This window comes from Spermophilus citellus, assembly GCF_964194105.1.
Source record: "Spermophilus citellus genome assembly, chromosome: 5".
Classification (NCBI taxonomy): domain Eukaryota; kingdom Metazoa; phylum Chordata; class Mammalia; order Rodentia; family Sciuridae; genus Spermophilus; species Spermophilus citellus.
This window is the reverse complement of record NC_138186.1, coordinates 165484958-165507070: the sequence shown is the minus strand read 5'-3', so window position 1 is coordinate 165507070 and position 22113 is coordinate 165484958. Positions and strand designations below refer to the sequence as shown.

General features: G+C 48.6%; 1 protein-coding gene and 1 long non-coding RNA gene across 5 annotated transcripts in view; one reads left to right on the top strand and one right to left on the bottom strand.

Annotated features, from left to right (window-relative positions):
* TMEM181 (transmembrane protein 181) overlaps window positions 1-15717 on the bottom strand; it is a 50069-nt gene extending 34352 nt beyond the window's left edge. Inside the window, exon 1 of one of the 4 annotated variants that reach the window (XM_081294327.1) lies at window positions 15572-15717. In XM_081294327.1, the coding sequence (XP_081150453.1) occupies window positions 15572-15702 (131 nt within the window). In that variant the 5' untranslated portion in view covers window positions 15703-15717. Of the gene's footprint in view, window positions 1-1944; window positions 2113-2312; window positions 2889-2927; window positions 3042-15571 lie in introns of those variants that run through there. The other 3 variants (XM_081294329.1, XM_081294328.1, XM_081294330.1) reach the window with 3 other exon arrangements.
* Window positions 3199-6729, top strand: LOC308649054. Its single transcript, XR_014021962.1, has 3 exons — window positions 3199-3301; window positions 3489-3562; window positions 5073-6729. It is a non-coding gene; the product is annotated as an uncharacterized lncRNA (long non-coding RNA).
* Window positions 15718-22113: the final 6396 nt, after the last annotated feature.

Here is a 22113-nt window from a genome sequence, read left to right as displayed (position 1 = left end):
ATAATTCAAGGCCCAACAATATCCTGTGCATTTTAATGGGCTCCTCTAGGGAGCATGAGCTTGTGCATCCTTTCCAGGCTGCAAGTCAGTGGCTCACATCCAGGAGCCTGTTGGTTAGGTCATCAAATGCCTTTCCCAGGCCAAACGGAACAAGGAAGCAGGTCAGACACCGGGCAGCACACTTGTTCTCCCAAAAGTTATATGCCGGCCAAGGGTGGGGCTCCAGCCAATGCCAGGTCATGTGGCCTGGGGTCCAGTGTCCAAAGGCTAGGAGGAAGGCCTCTCCTCCACTAACCAGCAGAGGGACCTGGGGCTGCTACCTCTCAGGACCTCGGGTTCCTGACCCATAACATCCAGGAAACAGGGACCCCTTCCTGGGCTCTCTGTGATGAGGAAGGAGTTGCTCCTGAAAGCTCTTGCTGAGGACAGGTCAGCTGCCAGCTGTTGTCTCAAAGGAGTAAAGGACAGTGGTCAAGAGCTCGGGCTCTGGAGCCAACTATGAGGCTTCCTTTCAAGCTGAGACTTAACAGCTTAGCTTTGAGAACTCAATGGACTCTGCTGTACCTCAGTCCCCTCATCTGCAAAATAGGGAAGTCAGAAAACCTCCTGGCAGCAGGGTGGTGGTGAGGAGTCCACAAAATGACAGGTGTAAAGCAATACGACAGTACCTAGTACAGTCAACTCCCAAGAGGTTATCTTTGGTTATATTTTATTTCTAGAGATCATTTAGTTCAGAAAAAAGAAAAATTAGCTAACAGACATGATCCTAAATAACTCCAGGACAGCAGGAACATGATTCTGACCAAGCCTGATGTCCCCTCAAGCACTAGGAGATTCAGCAGGCTTGGGACCCTGAAGCCTTAGCAGGATCCACAGAGCTTAATTTGTTCACCTTCACTGATGGTAGAGATGGGTCTAATCGATACACTCCTACTCAAAAACACCCCAGGATGAAAGAGACATGTGAAATACACTCTTTAAAAAACAGCTTGCGCACCAAGCAAGACCCACACAATGCCAGCCTTACTGACCTCTTCAGAGAAATGCAACAGAGAAGCAAAGCAAACAATGGGCACAAGCAGAGCTCAAAAAGAAGCCACCTGACCACTCTTCAAGATGCAGCCTATATCTCTCCTGTCCTGGCATTATCAGAAGGGATGGAGGTGGCAGGAAACTCCTGGTTGAAGCCTTAAAAACTGCTGGCAATCTCTCTGCCTTTTTAAAGAGCAGGTTGAGCCATACGTGAGCTGAGAGGTCACTGGGGCCAGGGTTTGCAGTGCGAGCAGTGCGGCCATCACGCCCCTGAGAAGTTTGCTGGCATTGCCCTGGCTCCTCCAGGCAGCTGTTTTCTCCTGATCTCTCCCACCCACTTCCTTCTTCAGGCTCCAACCCTGCTCCTGTCCCTTCTGGCCTTGGACAGCACTTTGACCTAACCAGACATGCTTCAGATGTTTGGCCTTGAGTAGGATTTTATTTACTGCCCCAAACCTTTAGTGATTCCCAGTTCAGTGCCATACTGAACACTGGACGATGTGGCGCTCTGACCTCCGGATATCCACACCCTACCACCCCACCCCTTTGCCCAACAGAGCCTGAGGCACACCTCCCGGACAGCAAGTGCCCACAGCAAGTACCACTGTGGGTATCAAATCTCTCATTCAAGCTGCAGTAAACAGTTCCTCCCCAAGACCTTTCCTTGGTTAATGGCTTCCGTTTGGGCTAGTCCCCTGGCCTGTAACAGACAGTGTAAGCAGGGGACCTGGGTTCCAGTTCTGGCCAAAGTCCAATCTCCTTCACATACTCCACTATTCCCCACAGAATGGGTCAAGGCAGGAATCCCAAATGCCCTGCCCAGCCAACCAACCCAAGAGGTCTGTAAGAGGACCCTTGAAGCATGCAACCACCACTATGCCACAGGGCCACATATCTGGAAGGCACCTTTACCTGAGTGTTCCAAGACGCAACACAAGAGCACCCGTGAAAGCTGTCCCGGGAGTAGTGCAGCAGCAACACTGCTAACACACACCTCCTCCACCTGGCTTTTATTTAAAAGAAAGATCTTTAAAACATCCACCTGGGCCTGACACTTAATGCCAGCCTGGTTTTCCACCCGGTGCTGAAGTGATCAACCAAAGTCTAACTTGCAAGGAAGGAGGGGAAAAGTGTCCTTCTACCACAGGCTCTTGCCTGGAGACAACTTCCCCCACCACGTTACTTTTCTGCCTCTAGAACCCCAAATCAACTTCTAACCCACACAGTCCCTCCCTCCTGAGGCCGCCTTCCCCGGGGCCACCTTGCAGAGCCCGGCAAACCTCCTGGCCGCGGGACTCGCACTCGGCCCTGGACCTTCCGCAGCTCCACTCAGCGCCAAGCCTCCCACCAATCCCCTCTCCGGACGCTCCCTGGGGTCACCCGGGTGACTCTGCGGCATCAAAAGCAAGCTTTAGGGATGGCGTCCCTGGGGCCACCCCGACAGGCTTTTCCTCATTAAAGCCTCTGCACTTCACAGGGCACTCAGCCGAAGTCAACAGATTGCAAAACTCATAAAACTCGGCATCCGAGTGACCCTGCGAGGCGGTGCCGGCTCCAGCGTGCCCACGTCACCAGCGCCTCGGGAGGCGCCCCCGGGCAGCGCCCCCAGTCGCGCGCCCGGCAGCCGCGGGGAGGGGGTGCGTCCGGCTCCCGGTGCGGAGGCCGGGTCGGGGTGGCCAGGGCCGCCCGCTGGCCAGATCCCGGGGCGCACCGCTCCCCTCCTCCTGCGGGGCGGGCCGGGGGCGCCGGTCGCCTCCCCTCGCTGCCAGCGCCCCCGGGCCGGGCCCGCGCGCCGCGCCCCCTCGCCCGCCCGCGAGCCGCACGCGCGGAGGGCGCCCCGGGCAGAGCGCCCCGCACCCGGACCCCCGGCTCCGCCCGCCCGCGCCGGCACTCACGGTTCCATCTCGGCGCCCCCGGCCGGCGCGCCCGGAGCCGCGCAGCAGCCGCGGCAGCCAAGCCGGAGCGACGGCGGCCGCGGGCAGCGGACCGGGAAAACGCGTCAGAGCGCGACGCGCGGTCACGTGCGCGGAAGCGGAGGGCGCGGGGCGCGGCGACCGCGGTGGGCGCTGGTCAGCGCGGGCACCGGTCCTCCGCATGCCCGTCGCCTCAGTCACGACCGAGGCCAGCCGAAGGGCCGCAAGGGCACGAATCCCGGAGCGGGGCCACCTCTGGGGACCAGGCCGCAGTCTCCAGGGCCCTACACACGTGTCTGCTTCCTCTTTCGTCTCCAACCGCGAGGTCCTTGCACGGAACTGTCACTGGCCAGCGTGTGCGCGCGTCCCGCCAGAAAAGCATCCTATACCCGCTCAGCTTTTGGTAGTTTAGGGGTTTTTAAGCATCCCTCCCAGTCTATTAGACTGAAACACGTATTTTATTACCAATATTTAGCCGTAACATTCCATCACCATCCCCTATGATATCACTGTGACTGCTTTTATTTGTCCTCCTCTTCCCAGGACCTGGCACCAGTCTAGCACAGAAAGACACCAGCGCACGAGTATTGAACAGATGACTGAACTGGATTTGCCAGGTGACTAACAATATACCAGCCTATGTTCCAATAGTTTAAGAGAATGGGGACCACTTTCCCAAGGAATCAGAGGGAATGGGTTTCAGGGGACTAGTAAGTATATAATTTGCTGACGGGTGGTTAAAGGGGCCCCTGCCTTCTGGCTAGGGTGAGCAGCTAGATCTAGAAGGCCTAAGAATTCCCTAGGTCTAGCACTAAAAGTCCTATGTCCTGGAAACCCCCTCAGTCCAGACAAACCAAGACAATTGATCACCTTATTTCTGACCCATGTTTTTCTTAGTTACTGGTCTAAAGTGTCTTTGCTTGGTTCCCTCAAAATAGAAACTGAGACAGTAGTGTCCATGTTGACTTTGTTGGGAGCAGGGAAACAAGGAGAGAGAATAAAGTTTAGACGGGGACAGAGAAGAGTACGCTTGAGGAAGTGCAAGCTGGTCAGAGCTTTCAACACAGCTGGCTGCTCAACCTTGCAGGAGACACTCATAGAAACTACGGGGTCAGGAGACAATCTGTTGGCTCTGTCCTGTTACCTGTCTCTCATTGGTCTCCCATTGGTCAAAGTCTGATCTACACATCCAGGTGACTTTACCAGCCCCTGCAAGTGGCTACTGATGGCTAGCAGCATCTGAAGGTACCAGTACGGCCAGTACAGGGCAAATGAGGCTCCCTTGACAGTCAGCACCCACGGGCTCCTTTGCTGGGGCTGCAGGTACAGAGGGTAGAACCATGGGAAACTTTTCCAGCATAGCTCAGGCAGGAAAGCAAGGGGGGAGGCCCATGGTCCTGTAGGGTGTGGACCCAGGCAGACCAGGGGGATCTGGGGATCCAGCACAAAGAAAGAGAAGGTTTGGAATATTTGTTACAAAGACTGGGGAAATGGATGGCCTGGGAAAGCCTAGCAGTACTCCAGGGCTTCATGAGGCCTCAGCTCACAGTGGTGACTTCCTATCAATGGTGACCTTTCTGAAACCTGCCTGGTGGCAAGTGCCTCCTGCTGACCAGGCAGCCTGGCATGACAAGGGAGCTTGGGTCCTGAGCAAAGATTAGGGGCCGTGAGACAAAAGGAAGTGAGAATCACTTGAGGAGCTTTAAAAAACCATAATGCCAGGGCTAGGGTTGTGGCTCAGTGGTAAAGTACTTGCCTAGCATGTGTGAGGCCCTGGATTCGAGTCTTAGCACCACATATAAATACAATAAAGGTCCATTTACAACTAAAATAAATATATATATTTTAAAAATGCCCAGTGAAATGAAACCAGATCTGAAGTGCAGTGTAGGCACCAGTGGTTTCCAAAGTTCCCTACAGGATTCCAGTGTACAGCAAGTTTGATGGCTAGTTGGGCACTGGAATCTAGGCTGATTGGCTCCAGCTCCTTCGTTGGGGCCACATGCATTTTTATTCTTTGGTTCTGTGAATTACCCCTGTAATAATTAATTCCCTCTTTTTGGTTGACACTAATACCTTAACCATCAGTCTTAAATGCTGCATTACTATCTCTTTATGAAATGACAGTGCTGCTAGGTGTCCCTGATGTGACTCTCAAGATGAGAACTGCTGCAAAGTTCCAATTCCTACTGCAGCCTGAAGGAGGGGCACTCTGCTCTGCAGTGCTCCCCACAGATGCCTGACTGACCTCCACGAGAAGGTGCTACTCTGGAGGAGCAGTGCCTGCACCCTCTAGGCTGACTTCAAAGGAATCCGTGTTGGACCAGATCCTACACTGGGGGCTCTCTCTATCCAAGAGCCCGAGTGACGTACCAGAGACACTGCCACAGTCACAAAGGATGGAAAAAACAGGGAAACTGGATCATGATGAGAAACATAACCCTCCCTCCTTTCAAATCCTCACAAGACCTTGCTGGACATGCTGCCCTGACACAAATGCAGCTAAGTGTCCTTCCCAGCCACCGGGGTGTATGAAAAGAGTGGAAAGAGCACAGCCGTCCCTGGACACAGATTTCAGTTCTGCTTGGCTCCTTCATTCCCAAGGGGATCATGCCCCACCTTCCCAGGTCCCCAGCCCCATCTTGAATGCAGTACACTGGGGGCCGCGTGTGCCTGTGCCTGAGCGCTTCCAGCTGATAATTAGTCCTTGACTCAAGCTATTTCCCACATAAAAACCAGGGCTGCTCAATTAGACTCATAATTTGCCACAAACTGCCAGATTAGGGAAGGCCAAGGTAGGCCAATCCCAGGCACAAGAAGGGTCTGTCCCACTGCAGGGCTCAGTGTCACAAAGAAGCCTCTACTTGAGCTTGAACACACAGAACAAGGAGCTCTGTCCTGATCCTCTAGATCCGGCCTAAACTGCACAACTCCAGCAAATACAGGGTAGGGAAGGAAGAGAGATGTGGCAGGAATGCTAGTGTAGAAAGGTTCAGAGCAGACATGGCAGTGTCCTGAGGCTGGGCAAACCTAAAGGGCATGGTGGCCTTCAGAGAGATGCCCACCTGTGGCTATGGCACTTGGAGTGACCCAGGGCCTAAAACAGCAGCTTCCTGAAATCCCGCCTCCTGGTGGCTTTTCCTTTTATATGGCCTTGCTACAGTACTGCCAGGCTGAAATGTAAGCCACGCATTAGCAGTCACTTTTCTTCCATTGCTCCTTTAGGTCACATTCATGGTCATTTTTAAGGTTATGGATGCATCAATGATATTCCATTGATATTTCAAGGAATTTCATTCAGGATAGGAGAAGAGGTGTTACAAAACAGTCCTTATATTTTTAGAAGCTCTAGGGAGGGAGGGTTCTCCTCCATTTTTGAGAATAAGAGCCCGAGGGCAATAAGGCCTGCTATACAGGGAGCTGTGTTGAGAGTGGAGGGGCAGACAAGGGTGACTCAATGAGAAGAGCAAGACACTGAGCCAGCTGGAGGGCGGAAACCAAGCCTCCAGCTGGAGAAGTCCAAGACACCTGCCCAGCAGACGGCCAGCCAGCCTGCCTTGGCCCCACTTCCCAGCCTGACCTAATCTGGACTCCATCCTTGGGTCTTTGCTTTCTCTCCTTGAGGGTAACCAACCGTCCTGATTTTTCTGGAACTAAGGGGTTTCCTGGGACACAGCTTTCAGTGTAAAGCCAGGACGAGTTGGTCAGCTCCAGAGCCTCCTGGTTACGTCCCCCAGTGGAGGCTGGGCCTCTCTGTTCTTTTGCCCAGAATCTCCGTGCCTGCTGCTCCCCAACACCCACACACAGCACACAGCCCTTCCTCAGCCCACAAGTGATAAACCTCAGACCGTTCAGGTGACAAAGCCAAAATTCCAGACACTCTGCAGGGGAGACAGGGAAGAGGGCAGACACGGGTCACTTCCTTCAGACTCACAGCTCCACTAGTATCTGCTGGCTGGGTTTTAGAGCCAGGGGGATCAGATCACCCTGAGACCTGCAGACTGGCCTGAGAAGTGCAGTGGTGGACCCTAACCTGCCCAGTCCTCCCGACTTGTCCATCAAACATCCGGCTGTCACTTTAGGCAGCTGTCAGCAGAGAGGAGCCAAACTCCACAGCCCTGTCAACACCTGGGCTTTTCTCCTCAAGGAGAGCCTGCTATGGATTGAACTGTGTCCCCCCCCCCCAAGAATGCTGAAGTCCTAAACCCCCAGTGTCTGTGAAATATGGCTGTATTTGGAAACAGGGTCTTTGATGATGAAGACAAAGTCATTAGGGTGGCCCTAATCCAGTGGGAGAGTTGGATGCAGAGCAGACACACACAGAAAAGATGCGTGTCTCTACCATTGAGCTACACCCCCAGCCCTTTTTATTTTATTTTAATATTTTTTTTTAGTTGTAGATAAGCACAATACCTTTTATTTATTTATTTTTATGTGGTGCTGAGGATAGAACCCAGTGCCTCGCACTTGCTAGGCAAGCACTCTACCACTGAGCTACAACCTCAGGCACCCTTTTTATTTTTTGACACAGGTTCTTGCTAAGTTGCTGAGGCTGGCCTTGAAATTGTGATTCTCCTCCTCAGCCTCCAGAGTAGCTGGGATTACCAGCGTGTGCCACTGCACTTAGTAGACACCTTGATTTCAGACGTACGGCCTTCAGAGCTGTGCGAGAGTAAGTGGCTGTAGTTTCGGCCCTTGTCTGCACATTAATGTGGTGCCCCAGCCCTCGTCTGCACACTGATGTGGAGCCCCAGCCTTCATATTTCTGGGATGAGGAACTGCCTGAAGTTTCAGGTGCCCAGCGCTAGCCTTAAGGCCTGGTCTCATCTGGAAAATGTTCTTTCAGTTGCCAGACCTAAGTCAGCATTGAAGCCCAGTGAGGACCAGGGCCCAGGAGAACAGATGGGGTGCCTACACCTGCTCTGCTCTCTAGGAAACCAGAGAGAGAAATGGCTTTCTCTCCCAGTCCAGTACAATATATAGTTTTAAAAAAGAAAAAGAGGGGGCTGGGGATGTGGCTCAAGCGGTAGCGCACTCGCCTGGCACGCGTGCGGCCCGGGTTCGATCCTCAGCACCACATACCAACAAAAATGTTGTGTCCGCCGAGAACTAAAAAATAAATATTAAAAATTCTCTCTCTCTCTCTCTCTCTCTCTCTCTCCTCTCTCACTCTCTTTAAAAAAAAAAAAAAGAGGGCTGGGGTTGTGGCTCAGTGGTAGAGCACTTGACTAGCATGTGTGAGGCACTAGGTTTGATTCTCAGCACCACATATAAATAAATAAAATTAAGGTCCATTGACAACTAAAAAAAATTTTAAGAAAAAAAAAGTAACAAAATTCTGCTATCTGGGCAAGAGCTCTGCTCACCCTAAGGTACACACAAAAGTAACTAAGCCCTGGTGAACCTCCAGGTTCTGAGTGTGTAGCCCTTCTGCCATTAGAATCCCAGGTGCAGCATGAGCACAGGTGACCAGCTGAAGGCATTTGGCTGTGCCTTAAGCACTGAGCTGTACAACACAGAAGCACTGAATGACAAATGGAAGAAGGCACCAATGAATGGCCAGGTGGGTTCAGTGGGTCCAAGAAGGGTCCAGTCCCTGGGGGAGTATGTTTTAGGCAGCACCTAATTACACTTTCTTCATGCCCAGGCAACATGAGGCAGGGCAGAGGCTGTTCAGCAAGGAAGTCCCAGCCCGACAGTGAAATGCAACATCTTGCACCTGCACATGCACAGCAGAGGGGAAGGGGCCTGTACCTCCAGCAAGCTACCCCTCCCAGGCCTGTGGGGTGGTAGAATACTCAAAGGAGCCTGCATTTGTACAAAGGAATCACTGGTCCAATGCACCCCTGCTTTGGTATTCAGGGGTTGAACTGAGCCAATTCCGTACCCTTTCCTTTTTTTTTTTTTTTTTAAATTTTGAGACAAGGTCTTGCTAAGTTGCTGAGGCTGGCTTTGGACTTTCAGTCCTCCTGCCTTTGCCTCCCGAGTTGTTGGGATCACAACTCCGATCGCTACGCCCCTGGCCTGGTCCAATGTTTTAAAACGGGGCAGGCTGGGTGGTTAAGCTCAATGGTTAACCACTTGCCTAGTATGTGCAAGGCCACAAGTTCAATTCCCACTACCACACAAAAAGCGTTTGCTCAGCTCTTAGCTAAGAAGGCTCCCTATGTTCTTGGAAGGCTGCAGCTGAGGTGCAGCATGAGGGTGAGAACAAATGGCAGCCATGTGCCACTGCTCTGTCAGGGACCCCATGCTGGGACACACACAGGGCCTTCATGAATCAGCTAGAACCCGGTGATGCTCACTAACAGTGTGGTGTCCACCCATCCATCTCTGAGCTGTAATTCTTTATTAGCTTATTCCCATTTTCTGAGGTGAAGCACCTCGTGTATTTAAAGGCCTTTGGGCTTCCTCATAAAAAAAAAAAAAACTGGTTGTCCTGGTGTTTTGCCCAGGTGTGGACCACTGTTTCTGTGGGTGGTGGCAGTGGTACAGAACCTCTTCTTATGTGCTATGTAATGATTCCTTAAAAAGTGCAGATACTGAATGCCCTCTACTCCATGTGCTTCGGGGCCAGATAAGGAGGTCAGAGGCCCTTGCTCCTAGCCACCCACCTTCCTCCCTGTGAGGCAGCGAATATGGGTGCCACACAACCTTTCCTCCCACAGGGAATACAGGTGAAAGCTTTGGCTGGGATTTGAATTTAAATTTTCAAGCCCACACAAGTGTTCTACTTTCTAGAACCTATATAGAGGTAATTGAGAAACACCCCAAATGTCCCTGCATCTATGCTGGCTTCAAGACACCGTCCCAGTCTTGTCTCTAAGGAGAGCTGGTGTGTGGCTTGTGTTGTAACTTTCCTCAGTTCACACCTCAATTCTGCAGAGAGGAAAGAAAAGGTCACTTCGTAACATGGATAACCTGCAGTATGTGGCATGATCCCAGTGCCACTCTGCCATGTTTAATGGTACTATTTGCTCTGAGGAAATAAGGGATTCATATTTTTAAAAATACTTATTTTTTAGGTGTAGTTGGACAAAATGCCTTTATTTTATTTATTTATTTTTGTGCTAGGCAAGCTCTCTACCACTGAGCTACAGCCCCGGTCCCTGAAGGATTCATTTTAATTTAAACAGTAACAAGAAGAGAACCCGGAAGAGACTCTGATTCCATGCATTGACAAAGAGGTGGAGGAACCAGAGAGCAGGCCACTATTGGAGTCAGGGGACAAGACTTTAAGAGGCCCAGCTTAAGGTCAGATCCTTGAGGATCACATGGTATGAGGCCTTGTGCTTAGGTCACCCTGACTTGGCAGGGAAGAACAGGTGTGGCAGGTTCGGGAATTTCAGGCTGGTAGCCAGAGGCAAGCCTAGGGTGGCAAGACTGCATGGAGCTTTCCTGGCTGGTGCTCAGATAGGATACAGGAGAGGAGAGTCCTTTTCAGTGGGAGACCCTCCAGAAACAGCATGTGGGGAACTCCCCTGGGAAAGAGGAACTGGAGAGGGGGGCTTATGATCCAGGTGATGTCACTCAGCAACAAGGAGAGGTGTCTCTGGGTAGAGGGCAGCAGCTGTTTAGGGTCTTTAAGAGACACAGGGTTTGTCTAGCAGATACTGGGTGCTATTTCATGGAATATACAAATAAGCAGACCCTAAATGGCTAAAAATATGTTTGTGCTATTTTTAACGCAATTGATTTGTAAGAATTTGGGCTTGGCCCAGGTGGGCTTTGTGCTAATTATCCTACTATGAAGAAAGAAAGAATGTGGAAGCCAACCTGCAGGGCCCAGGCTTCGTCCAAGATGACAACATGGGGTGGGAGAAGCCAGACCACTCCAGACGTTAAAGGAGATAGTGTGCCTCCTAAGGAAGCTGGGCTGACAGAGGTTAGTGGGAATTAACTTATATGGCAATGGAAGGAGCTGGTATTGAGGGAAGACTGAGTTATAGGGCAAACAGGTCAATCAACAGAGCAGGAGCACACAACATGGGGAGAGCTGCCTGCAGGGGGCAGGGGCAGCCGAAAGGCACAGATCTGTCTGGGGGCATGACCTGCCCAGCACCCACCACTGGCCTCTCAGACACACATCTGCTCAAAGAGGGAGCTGGAAGTGTGCAAAGGGAGAGCCAGCCAAGGTCATTGTCAACAGTGGCAGCTGGGTTTGTGTGGAGGGAACTCTGACTTCTGACAGCCAGCAGAATACACAAATAGCTGGGTACACGTTCACCAGGCAAATGTACCCATAGAACCAGTGCCCAGATCCAGAAGCAGACTAGCACCAGCACCTTCTTTCCTTCCTGGCCCTGTCCCTCCAGAGTAAACATCGGACTTCTACAGAGTCACTGGACTATTGTGCATTTCACATAGATGGATTCTAATGGTAAGCATTTTGTCTGGCTTCTTTTGCTCAACACTGTGTGAGATTCTTTTTGATTGCTGTGTGTAGTTGTGAATTGTTTATTGCAATATAATATTTGATTATGAAATGAGTCAAATATATTTATCTATTCTACTGTTGATGAATACTTAGCTAGTTTCCAGTTTACTGCTATGAACATTTTTGTACATGTCCCTTGATGGACACCTGTATGCGTTTCTGTAGGGTACACACCTGAGGGGAACTGCCAGGTCAAAGGGAATGTGTATGTTCAACTTTAGGAGAAACCAGCAAATGGTTTTCTATAGAAATTATACCCATTTCCACCCATCAGCAGTGCTGGAAATTTCCATGTGTTTCTCAACATATCTGTCTCCTTCACTTTGCCGCTGTGGGGGTTGGGGGGCGTATAGGGAGACTCAAGGAACTTTGCTGTAGACTTCAAGTTATTCCTTTGCTTTTAGAACCAAAGATAGCCAACCACTTCTTCAATGTGAATGAGAACCAAGAGTCAAAATGGTTATCAGCAGCTAACTGCTACCAAGTTAAAAAGAAAAAAATTAAGGGGCTGGATCAACAACCTGATTCATCGCCTACCATCCAGGCAGGTCTGCTTTGGTGTTTTGTTATCTGTAGCAGGAAGCATCTTTTTTTTTTAACATTTATTTTTTATTTTTAGGTAGACACAATATTCTTATGTGGTGCTGAGGATTGAACCCAGTGCCTCATACAATGGTAGGCGAGCAATCTACCACTGAGCCACAACCTCAGCCCCAGCAGGAAGCATCTGTAGTATAATTTTTTCAAAGCACTTGACTCTCAAAACACCCTTGTGAAGTTGAGATCACAGGTTTCATTTTTCCCACGTGGAAACTGATCACCTGTGGAATTCAGTCATTCCCCGAGGCCAGGGAGTTTGCAAGGACTGAGCTGAGACTGGAACCCAGGATTCCAGTTCCCCAGCCTTTTCTACCTTCCCTTTCCTGGCAGGGAATACAGTGGCCGTATCTCATTTTGTGGAAATGACTGAGAGTCCTTTGATCATACAGCTGCAGCTCAGCAGATTACGTAACTGATCCATACACAGCCATGCCAGCTACCAGAGGGCCAGCCATCTTTTGAAAATGGGTCATTAGCAGCTGTTCCCTGTATCACCATGTTACAAGGAAACTGTCAAACACGTGAGGTTACTTCCCTGCAGCTCCAAGGGGAAAAAAAACGCTGGTGCCTTCTAGTCAAAAATTACCAAAGTGAAGATGGTGAGAAGAACAGGAGCAAACACTGTAGTAGCAAGTTCACCTTCCAGCAAGGCGGGGCAGGCGCTGCAACTGTCAGTTGTCTGGCCTAGAAACCTAGGAGCATTTCACCTAGTGTGTGAAGGAACACTCCATTGATACAAAGGCTCAATGGAGCATCTGAGGCTAGTTCAGTGACCTAAACACTCCCTCACTATGGAAGCCTTTGTGATCCAGCCAAACTGCTCTGTCTACACAAAATATTGTAAAGCACCCTGCGGTCCACTTGTTCTCGTGGCAGTGGGTAGAATTTGTTCGCCCTTTTCCAACCATGGCAAATTGGTCTTCAGGATCCAACTTAACTGATGAAGTTGTTCCGGAACAAAGACTTACATGCCTGCTTAGGACACGCAACCAAACTGCTCAGGTCACTTCCCTGACTTAAAACCCTTAAGTGGAATCACGTCCTATTCCTAATGAAACACACAGTCATTGGCCTGCCTTTCTCTCTGACCATAATGCCCCACACTCGCTGGTCTTCTGTGGATTCCCTGAACAGACCATGGTTGGGTTTTTTTTTTGGGGGGGGGATGGTTGTTTGTGTGTGTGTGTGTGTGTGTGTGTGTGGTTCTGGGGGTTGAATCAGGCCCTCGAATATGCTAGGCGAGTGCTCTGCCACAGAGCCACATTTCCAGCCTCAGACCTTGTTTTTATTATGGCCACAGGGACTTTGCATTTCTCCTGCCTCCTCTGGAGCTTTTCTAGCTCCTTATCTAGTGAGCTCCTCATTCTTCAGTTTTCATATCTATGTCACCTTCTCAAAGAGTATTTCCTGACCACTTGCCCTGAAGTGACACAGGTCACTCTATCATGGCTCCTTTCTTACTATATTGCTAGCATTCATCATAACTCAGCCTCAGCTAATATTTGTAAGCCCCATGACAGCAGCTCATCTTGCTCACTGCTGAATCTCCCATTCCCTAGAACAGCAGCGGAAACGGAGGAGATGTTCAATTTTGATGAGTTGAATAAATGGATAAATGAATAAAGGATGGTCCAGTGGTAGATTAACCAGGGGTGCTGTGGCTTGTTCTTTTCTCCTATTCACCAGCTCATTTGCCAAAGAAACATTTCCAGGAAAATAAAATGAAGCTGAGGAGGAACCAGAGAGGAAGAAAACTGTGGGTGTTGGGGACTAGATATGTGTCCCCCAAAAGTTCATGTGTGAGATAATTCAAGCATGTTCAGAGGTGAGATGGATTACCTGGGTGGTAAGTGTAGATAGGCAGGATATGGCTGGAGGAAATAACTCACTGGGGCGTGCCTTTGGGTTTACATTTGTCCCTGGTGAGCCCTCTCTGCTTCCTGCCGGCCATATTCTGAGCTGCTTGCCTCTAACATGCCCTCTGCCCTGATGTTCTGCCTCACCTTGGGCCCAGAGCTGTGCAGTCATATGACCATGAACTGAACCTCTTAAACCATGAGCCAGATAAACTTTTCCTCCTTTAAGTTGTTCTTGTCAAGTCTTTTGGTCACAGTGATGCAAAGTTGACTAAAAAAGTAGGAAAGGAGACTGGAAATAATCTTACTTCAGAAACATAATGTGGCTACTTGGGAGGCTGAGACAGTAGAATAGCAAGTTCAAGGTCAGCCTGGACAACTTAGCAAGACCCTGTGTCAAAGGTGGAACTCTCCTAGGTTCAATCCCCAGTACTGGAAAAAAAGATTAAAAAAAAAAACGACCTGGGAGCTGTGGTTGCAGCTCAGAGTGCCCAACATATGTGAGGCACTGGGTTCAATCCTCAGCACCACATAAAAATAAATAATAAATAAAATAAATGTATTGTGTTCATCTACAACTTAGTTTTGGTTTTTTAAAAATAAATAAATCTCTGTGGGCTCTTTTACCTGTCCGGTCTGCCAGGAGGCTGCATTAGAGATTGAGGGACTCATCTTCAAACTACAACATTTGATCTTGGCATTGTATTGTTTTAAAGAATGGGATTTTCACTCAGCCATCATGACCACAACCATGATATATTGCTAATGAGCCCCCCTGGGAAGCCAGAAGGCTTTTGAGAAGACCAGTAGGCTTTTGAGATTTACTAAATATGCTACGTATTCTGAGCATGAATGGTGTAACTACTAGCACAGGGTAAGTAGAATAAAACTGACGACCATAAATTCAACGACAGCTGGCAGTACAATTGCCATTCTTGAACACAGAGGGAGTAAGCTGTTACTAGAATCCTTCCAGTTCATGCTTCCCATTAAAGGTGAGGACTCCTGAGGTGCGGAATTAGGTAACTTTCTCAGCTCCAGAGCTAGTAAGTAACAGAATCAATCTAGGTTGCACGCCGCACGACTCCTGAGAGGGTCCTTTCCTGACACCTGGATACAGTAGGTAAAAGCAGGCCGTGGCAACCGACACCCTTCCCCACCAGAAGAGCGCTGCACAGAGGGGAAGGGGCGGGTGCCCTGCGGCAGCACCTGCATGCCCCGCGGCTCTCGCCACCCAGGAGAGGACGACAGGAAAGAACGCAAACACGCCCAAGTCAACAGCTCCTCGGGGCGTCTATACAAGGCCTCCCCGCATCTTCACGGCGGTGCCACCCAGGGTATCCCCGACCTTCGGCAGCGCCCCAGCCTCAGAGATTTCACCCCAAGGCAGCGGCCAGGGCCCGCCCTCGCTCCCCAAGCTCCAGAAGTGACAGACCCCCAAGGCCGGACTCCGCGAGGCCGGAGCGGCCGGCGCGGGGAGGGGAGGGAGAGCCACGAGGCAGAGGGAGGAGCCAAGCGGGGACCAAAGCCCAGGGTCCCTTTCTCCCGAGGCGAGCATCGGCTCTGGACTACGGGGATGGGAAAGGGCCCTTGACCCCGCGGCCGCGACCTGCGGGGGACCCCGCGGGCGCGCGCAGCGGCCAGCGCCGGGTTCCCAGCCCCCTCCGGGGCTCGGCGGCGGGGCGCGGGGGGCGCCGCAGGCCCGCGGAGGGCGGCGGCCCGGGCGCGCCTACCGGTAGTAGCGGTCATCTTTGAAGGGCGTGAGGTCCTCCTTCAGCTCGCGGTACGCCTCCTGCAGCCGCTTGCACAGGTGCTTGAGCTCGCTGCAGAGCGGGGGCTCGAAGGCAGGGTACTCGGCGTCCATGCCCGCGCCGCGCTCCGCAGGCCGCCGCCCGCGCGCTCGGGCCCCGCGTCGCCTCCCCGCGCCGCCGAGCCCTCGGCTCCGCCTTCCTCACCGCTCTCGGCTGCGGGCTCCCGGGACCCCGGCTGCCGGCGCGCTGGGCGGGACCCGGTCGCGGAGAGCAGGTGCGCGGCGGTGGGGAGGGGGCGTGGAGGAGGGCCGGGCGCGCGCAGGGCGCGGCCGCGAGCACGCGAGGGTGGGGCGGGGTCGCCGCCTCGCCGCCCGCCCAGGGGCCCCGCGGGGAGGGCGCCGCCTCCCGGGGAGGGCGCGAGCGGGGCGTCCGAGACAAGGTCATCTGCTGCCCAGGACAAAATACGACGTGCCGCCCTCGCCGGTTGGTGTTACGAGGGAGGAAAGGGCAGAGCAAGGGGGCGGCAGTCGGGGGCGGGCCGGAGCCAGTTCTGCGGAGAAGGCCGACGGGAGCCGGCCCCGCGCTCAGCACCACGGACAGCTCTCGCAGACGCCTGCTGAAAAAAAAAAAAAAAAATCTTAAACTAAGTGCATGACACCTGGGTCCTAACACAGGTTCTTTTTCTTTCTTTTACGATAATGGAGTGTGTCCACGGAAGATGCCTCTTTCCACACATACTAGAGCCATCAAAAAATGTCTGGACAAAGGAATTTCATTCTCTACAGGCTAACATTCCAAATAAAAACAAATTAACATGTCATCATGGGATTACTCACTAAAAAGTGGTGAGATCGCTTGCAAATTTTTCTAATAATAAGCGGCGAAGTAGCTCTTTGAGATAGTATTTGTTTCCACCAGAATCCACGACAGGTTTCCACGCAAGATTGATCTTGCAAACATTGGGGGAACATCTCACAAATACACAGTTGTGGGGTGGGGACAACCTACATAATTGTATCCAAATTTTAGAATATGCATCTCAGCAATTTAATTTTCAAAGGTGAGTCTAATAATGGAACTCAACTCAATTTTCTCAAGTTCTATATTTCCTGTTGCCAGTATCTATGCTCTGACATCACTCACTCTCCCTTGCTTTTTATTTTAAACCTTGCTTTCTATTTCCTCCCTCTCCTTACATTTTGGAATGACTTTTTATTGGTTAGCCAAGCTATCCAGTCAAGCCTTGAAAATCTTCTGTAGCTTATGATCCTCCTACACCATACACTACACTGTTACTTTACCCTTAATTCATCAGAGTGAGCATTTGTAGTCAAACATTCCAGGATGATGAAAAGTGAAGCTCAGAATTTGTAATACCCAAAAATAGTGCAGAAAGAGGCATGATAAAAAGAAACACATAGATTTGTCTTCCATAGTGAAAGAATTTGAGCCTAGCTCATGCCCTATTTCAAGTATCTTATAGTTAGCTACAGGGAGCTTATCATTAGGGAGAATATTAACCAACTCTGAGATGCATCAAAACACTCAACCCCCTCCCCCGACCCCAGCAAGCCTTCCCTCTCTCCTCTGGGTGGACTCCCCTCAACCCCTAGAGGACAATTCAAATCTGGTTCCAGGGTTATGGGAGTATTAATCCATTTTGTTGCCCCTTTGACTACAAACAACTAGAAATGTAAGATAAAATATCACATGCACATACATATGACTATATACATATTTTGCAAGTTGAACCATAGAGTGTACTATAATTACTTTTCTTTTTATATTTTATTTCCCACAGAGTTAATAATTGTCTTTTTATTGCTTGGCTTTCTGTGTACTTAATTCAACTTCAGGTCCCCCACCAGTTTTCTAATTCCGCTCTTAAGGTGTTTGGATCTGCAAGAACTTCCATCAGTTTCACGATGGCAAAATAGCTCTTTCTGGCCCTCTGCCAAGCTGTGGACCAGCTGCCCTCATGCCTGGTGCATGATGCCATCTGAAAGGTCTTTCCACCACACCCTGGGGATTCTCTCCTTTGGTTCTGTTTCAATCCCACATCTATTGTATTGGCCAAACAACCTTCTAGGAGCTTTTTGAGGAAGAGGGCAAGAGAATGGAAGTGTATTGAGATCACAAATGTAGGAAAACATCATTCTTTTACCCTTATCATTTCTTGGTAATTTGGCTAAAATCCTCAGCTGAAAATAACTTTCCTGTAAATTTCCACGTCATCTCTTCATTGTCTCTTAGATTCTAGCATTGTTAAGAAGTCCAAAGACACGATTTTGTATAGACCATTTTTTTTTCTCCCTCTGGAAGAGTGTAGGGGCTTTTTTTGTTCATAGTTTGATGACATTTCAAGATTAGTGAAGCTGTTCTTATCCATTGGGTTGGACTTTGGCAGCACTTTCCCCCTGGAAATCCAAGTCCCTGGGTTTGGGGACGTTTCTGTAGTTGTTCCCTTGATGATGTTTTTCCTCTGCTTTCTGTTAGTTCCTCTGGAACCCCTATAGCTAGAAGTGGGTTATCTAGAATCGGTCCTCTAATTTCTCTACTGGTTTTATCTATTTGCTTAACTTTTATTTACTATTTCCTAAGCCTTCTATTAAGATTTTATTTCTACTATGATGCTTTTAGTTTTCAAGAGCTTCTATTAGTTCACTGAATGTTCTTTCTTATCCTATTTCTTATCCTGTTCTTGTTTGATACAATGTCTTTTCTCTCTCCTCTTTATGAATAATGATAGTTTTAAAATACATCATTCTCCTTTTATAATTTATTTCCTCCAAGTTACAATTTACTGCTTGTTTGTGTTGCTATCTTCATGCTAGAAATTTTCTTCAGATATTCAGGGATTTGGCTGAATATTTCTTATGTGTGGGTGGGTGGGTGCTGATGTTGACCATGAGCTTTGTCGTATCTGATATTAGAACATTGCTAAGCCATTTCCTTGGGAAACCGCTGGCATCCATATCATTAGGTCTTTCCTCTTGAACTGCTGTCCAAAGGGCACCCTCTTCCAGCATGACTGTCTACTCTTCCATCAAGGTGCAGAATCTTGAATCTGGGCTGGTTCTGTAACTAACGTGGACAAATAGAATGCTTTGGGAGTTACAGCACATGTTTCTGTGCCAAAGCTCCCAGGTATTGCACTGTGTGTCTCCAGCTTCCTCAAGATCTGCTTCTGGGTAAGGAAGTCTGGATTTTCTATTGAGAGACTGGGCAGAAAGAGACCGGGAGGCAGCCATAGGCAACCCCAGCACGGAGAGGCCACCCAGGGCAGCCCACCAACAGGACTGCAGTAATTGCTGAAGTTTTAAGCTGTGTGTTTTCAGGTGGTGTGTTTTGCTGTTGAGAGGACACTGACAACAGTCAACTCAGGGGAGAAGGGTCCTCTCATTTCTTAGAGGCTGAGGGTCCACTGTGGGAGCGGCATGAGGATGAGGGACAGCAGCTGTGAGGAGGTACAGCCCATATGACAGGAGTAAAAGGAGGGCAGGTCGTTCAGATCTGACATGCACCTGTCCCTGTGACTGCCACCTCAGTGAAGACATAGCAGTCCCAGCAGGCTGTGTGCTATCCTTCCAGGACTCCTCTTTCTGTCATAACCACGGTTGTGGCTCTATCACTGTAAATATGTTTAGCCTGCCTTATTATAAAATGGAACATGCAGCACACATTCTGCCAAGTGTGTCTCTGTTCATGGCATTTTATGCCAGTGAGATTCTACAGCGGTTTCATATAACAATAGTTTTTAAAAAGTGGTATATAGCCTTCAATGTACATAGATGAATAGACCACAGTGAATTCCACCTTTATGCACCAATTAAAAAACAGTAAATGAATTGAAGGAAGACCTGCAGAGTAGAGGGAGGAGGGTGAGGGAGGGAGGAAAGGAGGGAAAGAGGAAGAAATGGGCTCTGAAATGGAGTAAATAATTTTCTATGCAGTATGATTATGTCAAAATGACCCCTATTCATGTAAAACTATCATGCACTCATAAAACATTGTTACAGGGGCTGGGGATGTGGCTCAAGCGGTAGCGCACTCGCCTGGCATGTGTGCGGCCCGGGTTCGATCCTCAGCACCACATACCAACAAAGATGTTGTGTCCGCCGAGAACTAAAAAAAAAATAAAATATTAAGAAATTCTCTCTCTCTCTCCTCTCTCACTCTCTCTTTAAAAAAAAAATTAAAAAAAAATAAAACATTGTTACACTTGGTATAGCATTCAGATAGTCCACCAGTCCCACTCCCACTCTGCTTCCTTATTATTTATGTATGCAGTGTCACCAGGTCAGCCCACCAGCCCTTGCCGCTCTGCTCAACTCTTTTTTTTTTATTCTTTTGTAGTTGTAGATGGACACCATACCTTTGTTTAATTGATTCATTTTTATGTGGTGCTGAGGATCAAACCCAGTGTCTCGCATGTGCTAGGCAAGCGCTCTACCGCTGAGCCCCAGCCCCACCCTCATTAAGCTTCTTGCTTGAGTATAGGACGCAGAGTGCATTTCGATGGCCTCACTCGCTGTCTCCCAGTGCTTTGTATCTCTCCTCCAAAGCCAGCACAACAAAACACACAGGCCTCTTTCCAAATGCCACACCCAGGGTTTTCTACTGTCCCTCAAAACTTCACTTCCCTCAATCCTAACATTTGCACAATTGGAACCGTGTCACATAAACTTTTTGGAATCCTGCCTTTTCACTTATATGAGTCGCACAACATTATAAAAACTTGTTTTGAAAATCATCTTTGGATGGTGGAATGTGATGGACATCATTATCCAAAGTATATGTATGAAGACATGAATTGGGTGTCAACCTTCTTCATATACAAACAGAGATATGAAAAATTGTGGTATATCTGTATAATAAGAATTGTAATGCAAAAAAAAGTACACGCATAAAGACTTGAATTAGCATGAACATACTTTATACAAAGATATGAAAAATTGTGCTCTATATGTGTAATAAGAATCATAATGCATTCTGCTGTTGTGTATTTAAAAAAATAAAACCAATAAAAAAATAAAATCATCTTTAATGTTGCACAATGTTCTAGCCCAGAGATGTATTACAATGTATTTAACCAGTCCCCAATTATTCCCTTTTTAGTTGTTTTGAGGTTTTTGCAGTTATATATAATGTTATAGTGAAAAATCTTCATGCACAAATCTTTGAATTTCAGATTATATCCTTAGGATCAGAAATGAAATTGCTGGGTCAAAAACAGTACCTGTGGGGCTGGGGTTGTAGCTCAGTGGTAGAGCGCTTGCCTATTGTGTGAGGCACTGAGTTCGATTCTCAGCACTGCATATAAATAAATAAAATAAAAGTCCATTGACAACTAAAAAATATATTTTTAAAAAGTGTATGCATTAAAAATGTATTTTTCATGGAAATTTCCAAACATACAGAGAGATTCCTAAGCCACTATTTTATATGAACCCCTGTTACATGAGTTATATAAACATTTATCAACCAGCTTTAAGATGGAATCCACATTTAAATAAGAATACTTGTTATGTCAAAATAATGAATCTCTGATGGTAGAATTTAAGGCAATATCTACAGACTTCTACTGTGTTCTACTGTGTTTGAAAAGAGACTCTTTGTAGCAGAGGGACTTTTTTGTTTTTAAATTTATTTATTTTAATGGGGTATATATGACAGCAGAATGCATTTTTGATTCATCATACACAATTGCAGCACAACTTTTTTTAATATTTATTTTTTAGTTTTAAGTGGACACACTATCTTTATTTTACATTTATGTGGTGCTGAGGATCGAACCCAGTGCCTCATGCATGCTAGGCGAGCGCTCTACCACTGAGCCACATCCCCAGCTCAAGAGGGACTTTCAAGTTGTACAAAGCAGGTAAGGACTTGCTCTGCCAATAGGGTGATGGCCCGTCATCCTTGACGAAAATGTTGGCCAAAGAGCAGGTGCTCACTAGGTACTGTTGACAGACTGAATAGCAACCGTCCCAAACTAAATGGACACAGCCAGCCAGCCAGGAATAACAGGGACAAAGAACGATGTGAACACGGATGAGAAGGAGTCCATAGGCCTAAGGAAGTCAAGTGGAGAATTGCTTCCCAAACACCCAACTTTTAATACGATGGTGGATTTCGGTGAATTCAAATGCACTCCAGGAATTCAAATGCACATGAAACCGTATAAGGCAGGTACAGAACCATAAGCTTTCTCTCCCACTAAATGACACTCAAGCCCTAAGCTTGTGTTTGGGAAATAAAAATGGGCACCATCCCCGGACAGAGACAGAACCTTTTCACAGATACCCTCAATCACAAATGTGGCTGTGAAGACTCTGAAGAAGTTACTGGCTCCTTTTTTTTTTTTTTTCTTTTTCAGCACAGAGATCAATTTTCAGAGATCAGTTTTCTTAAAGATGTTTCCACATGTCCAAAGCAAACAATTCCAAGGAAAAGACCTACCTACCGTGAAAATAGAAGTATCCCAGGATGACAAAAAATGCATAAAACAAGTACACCCATGA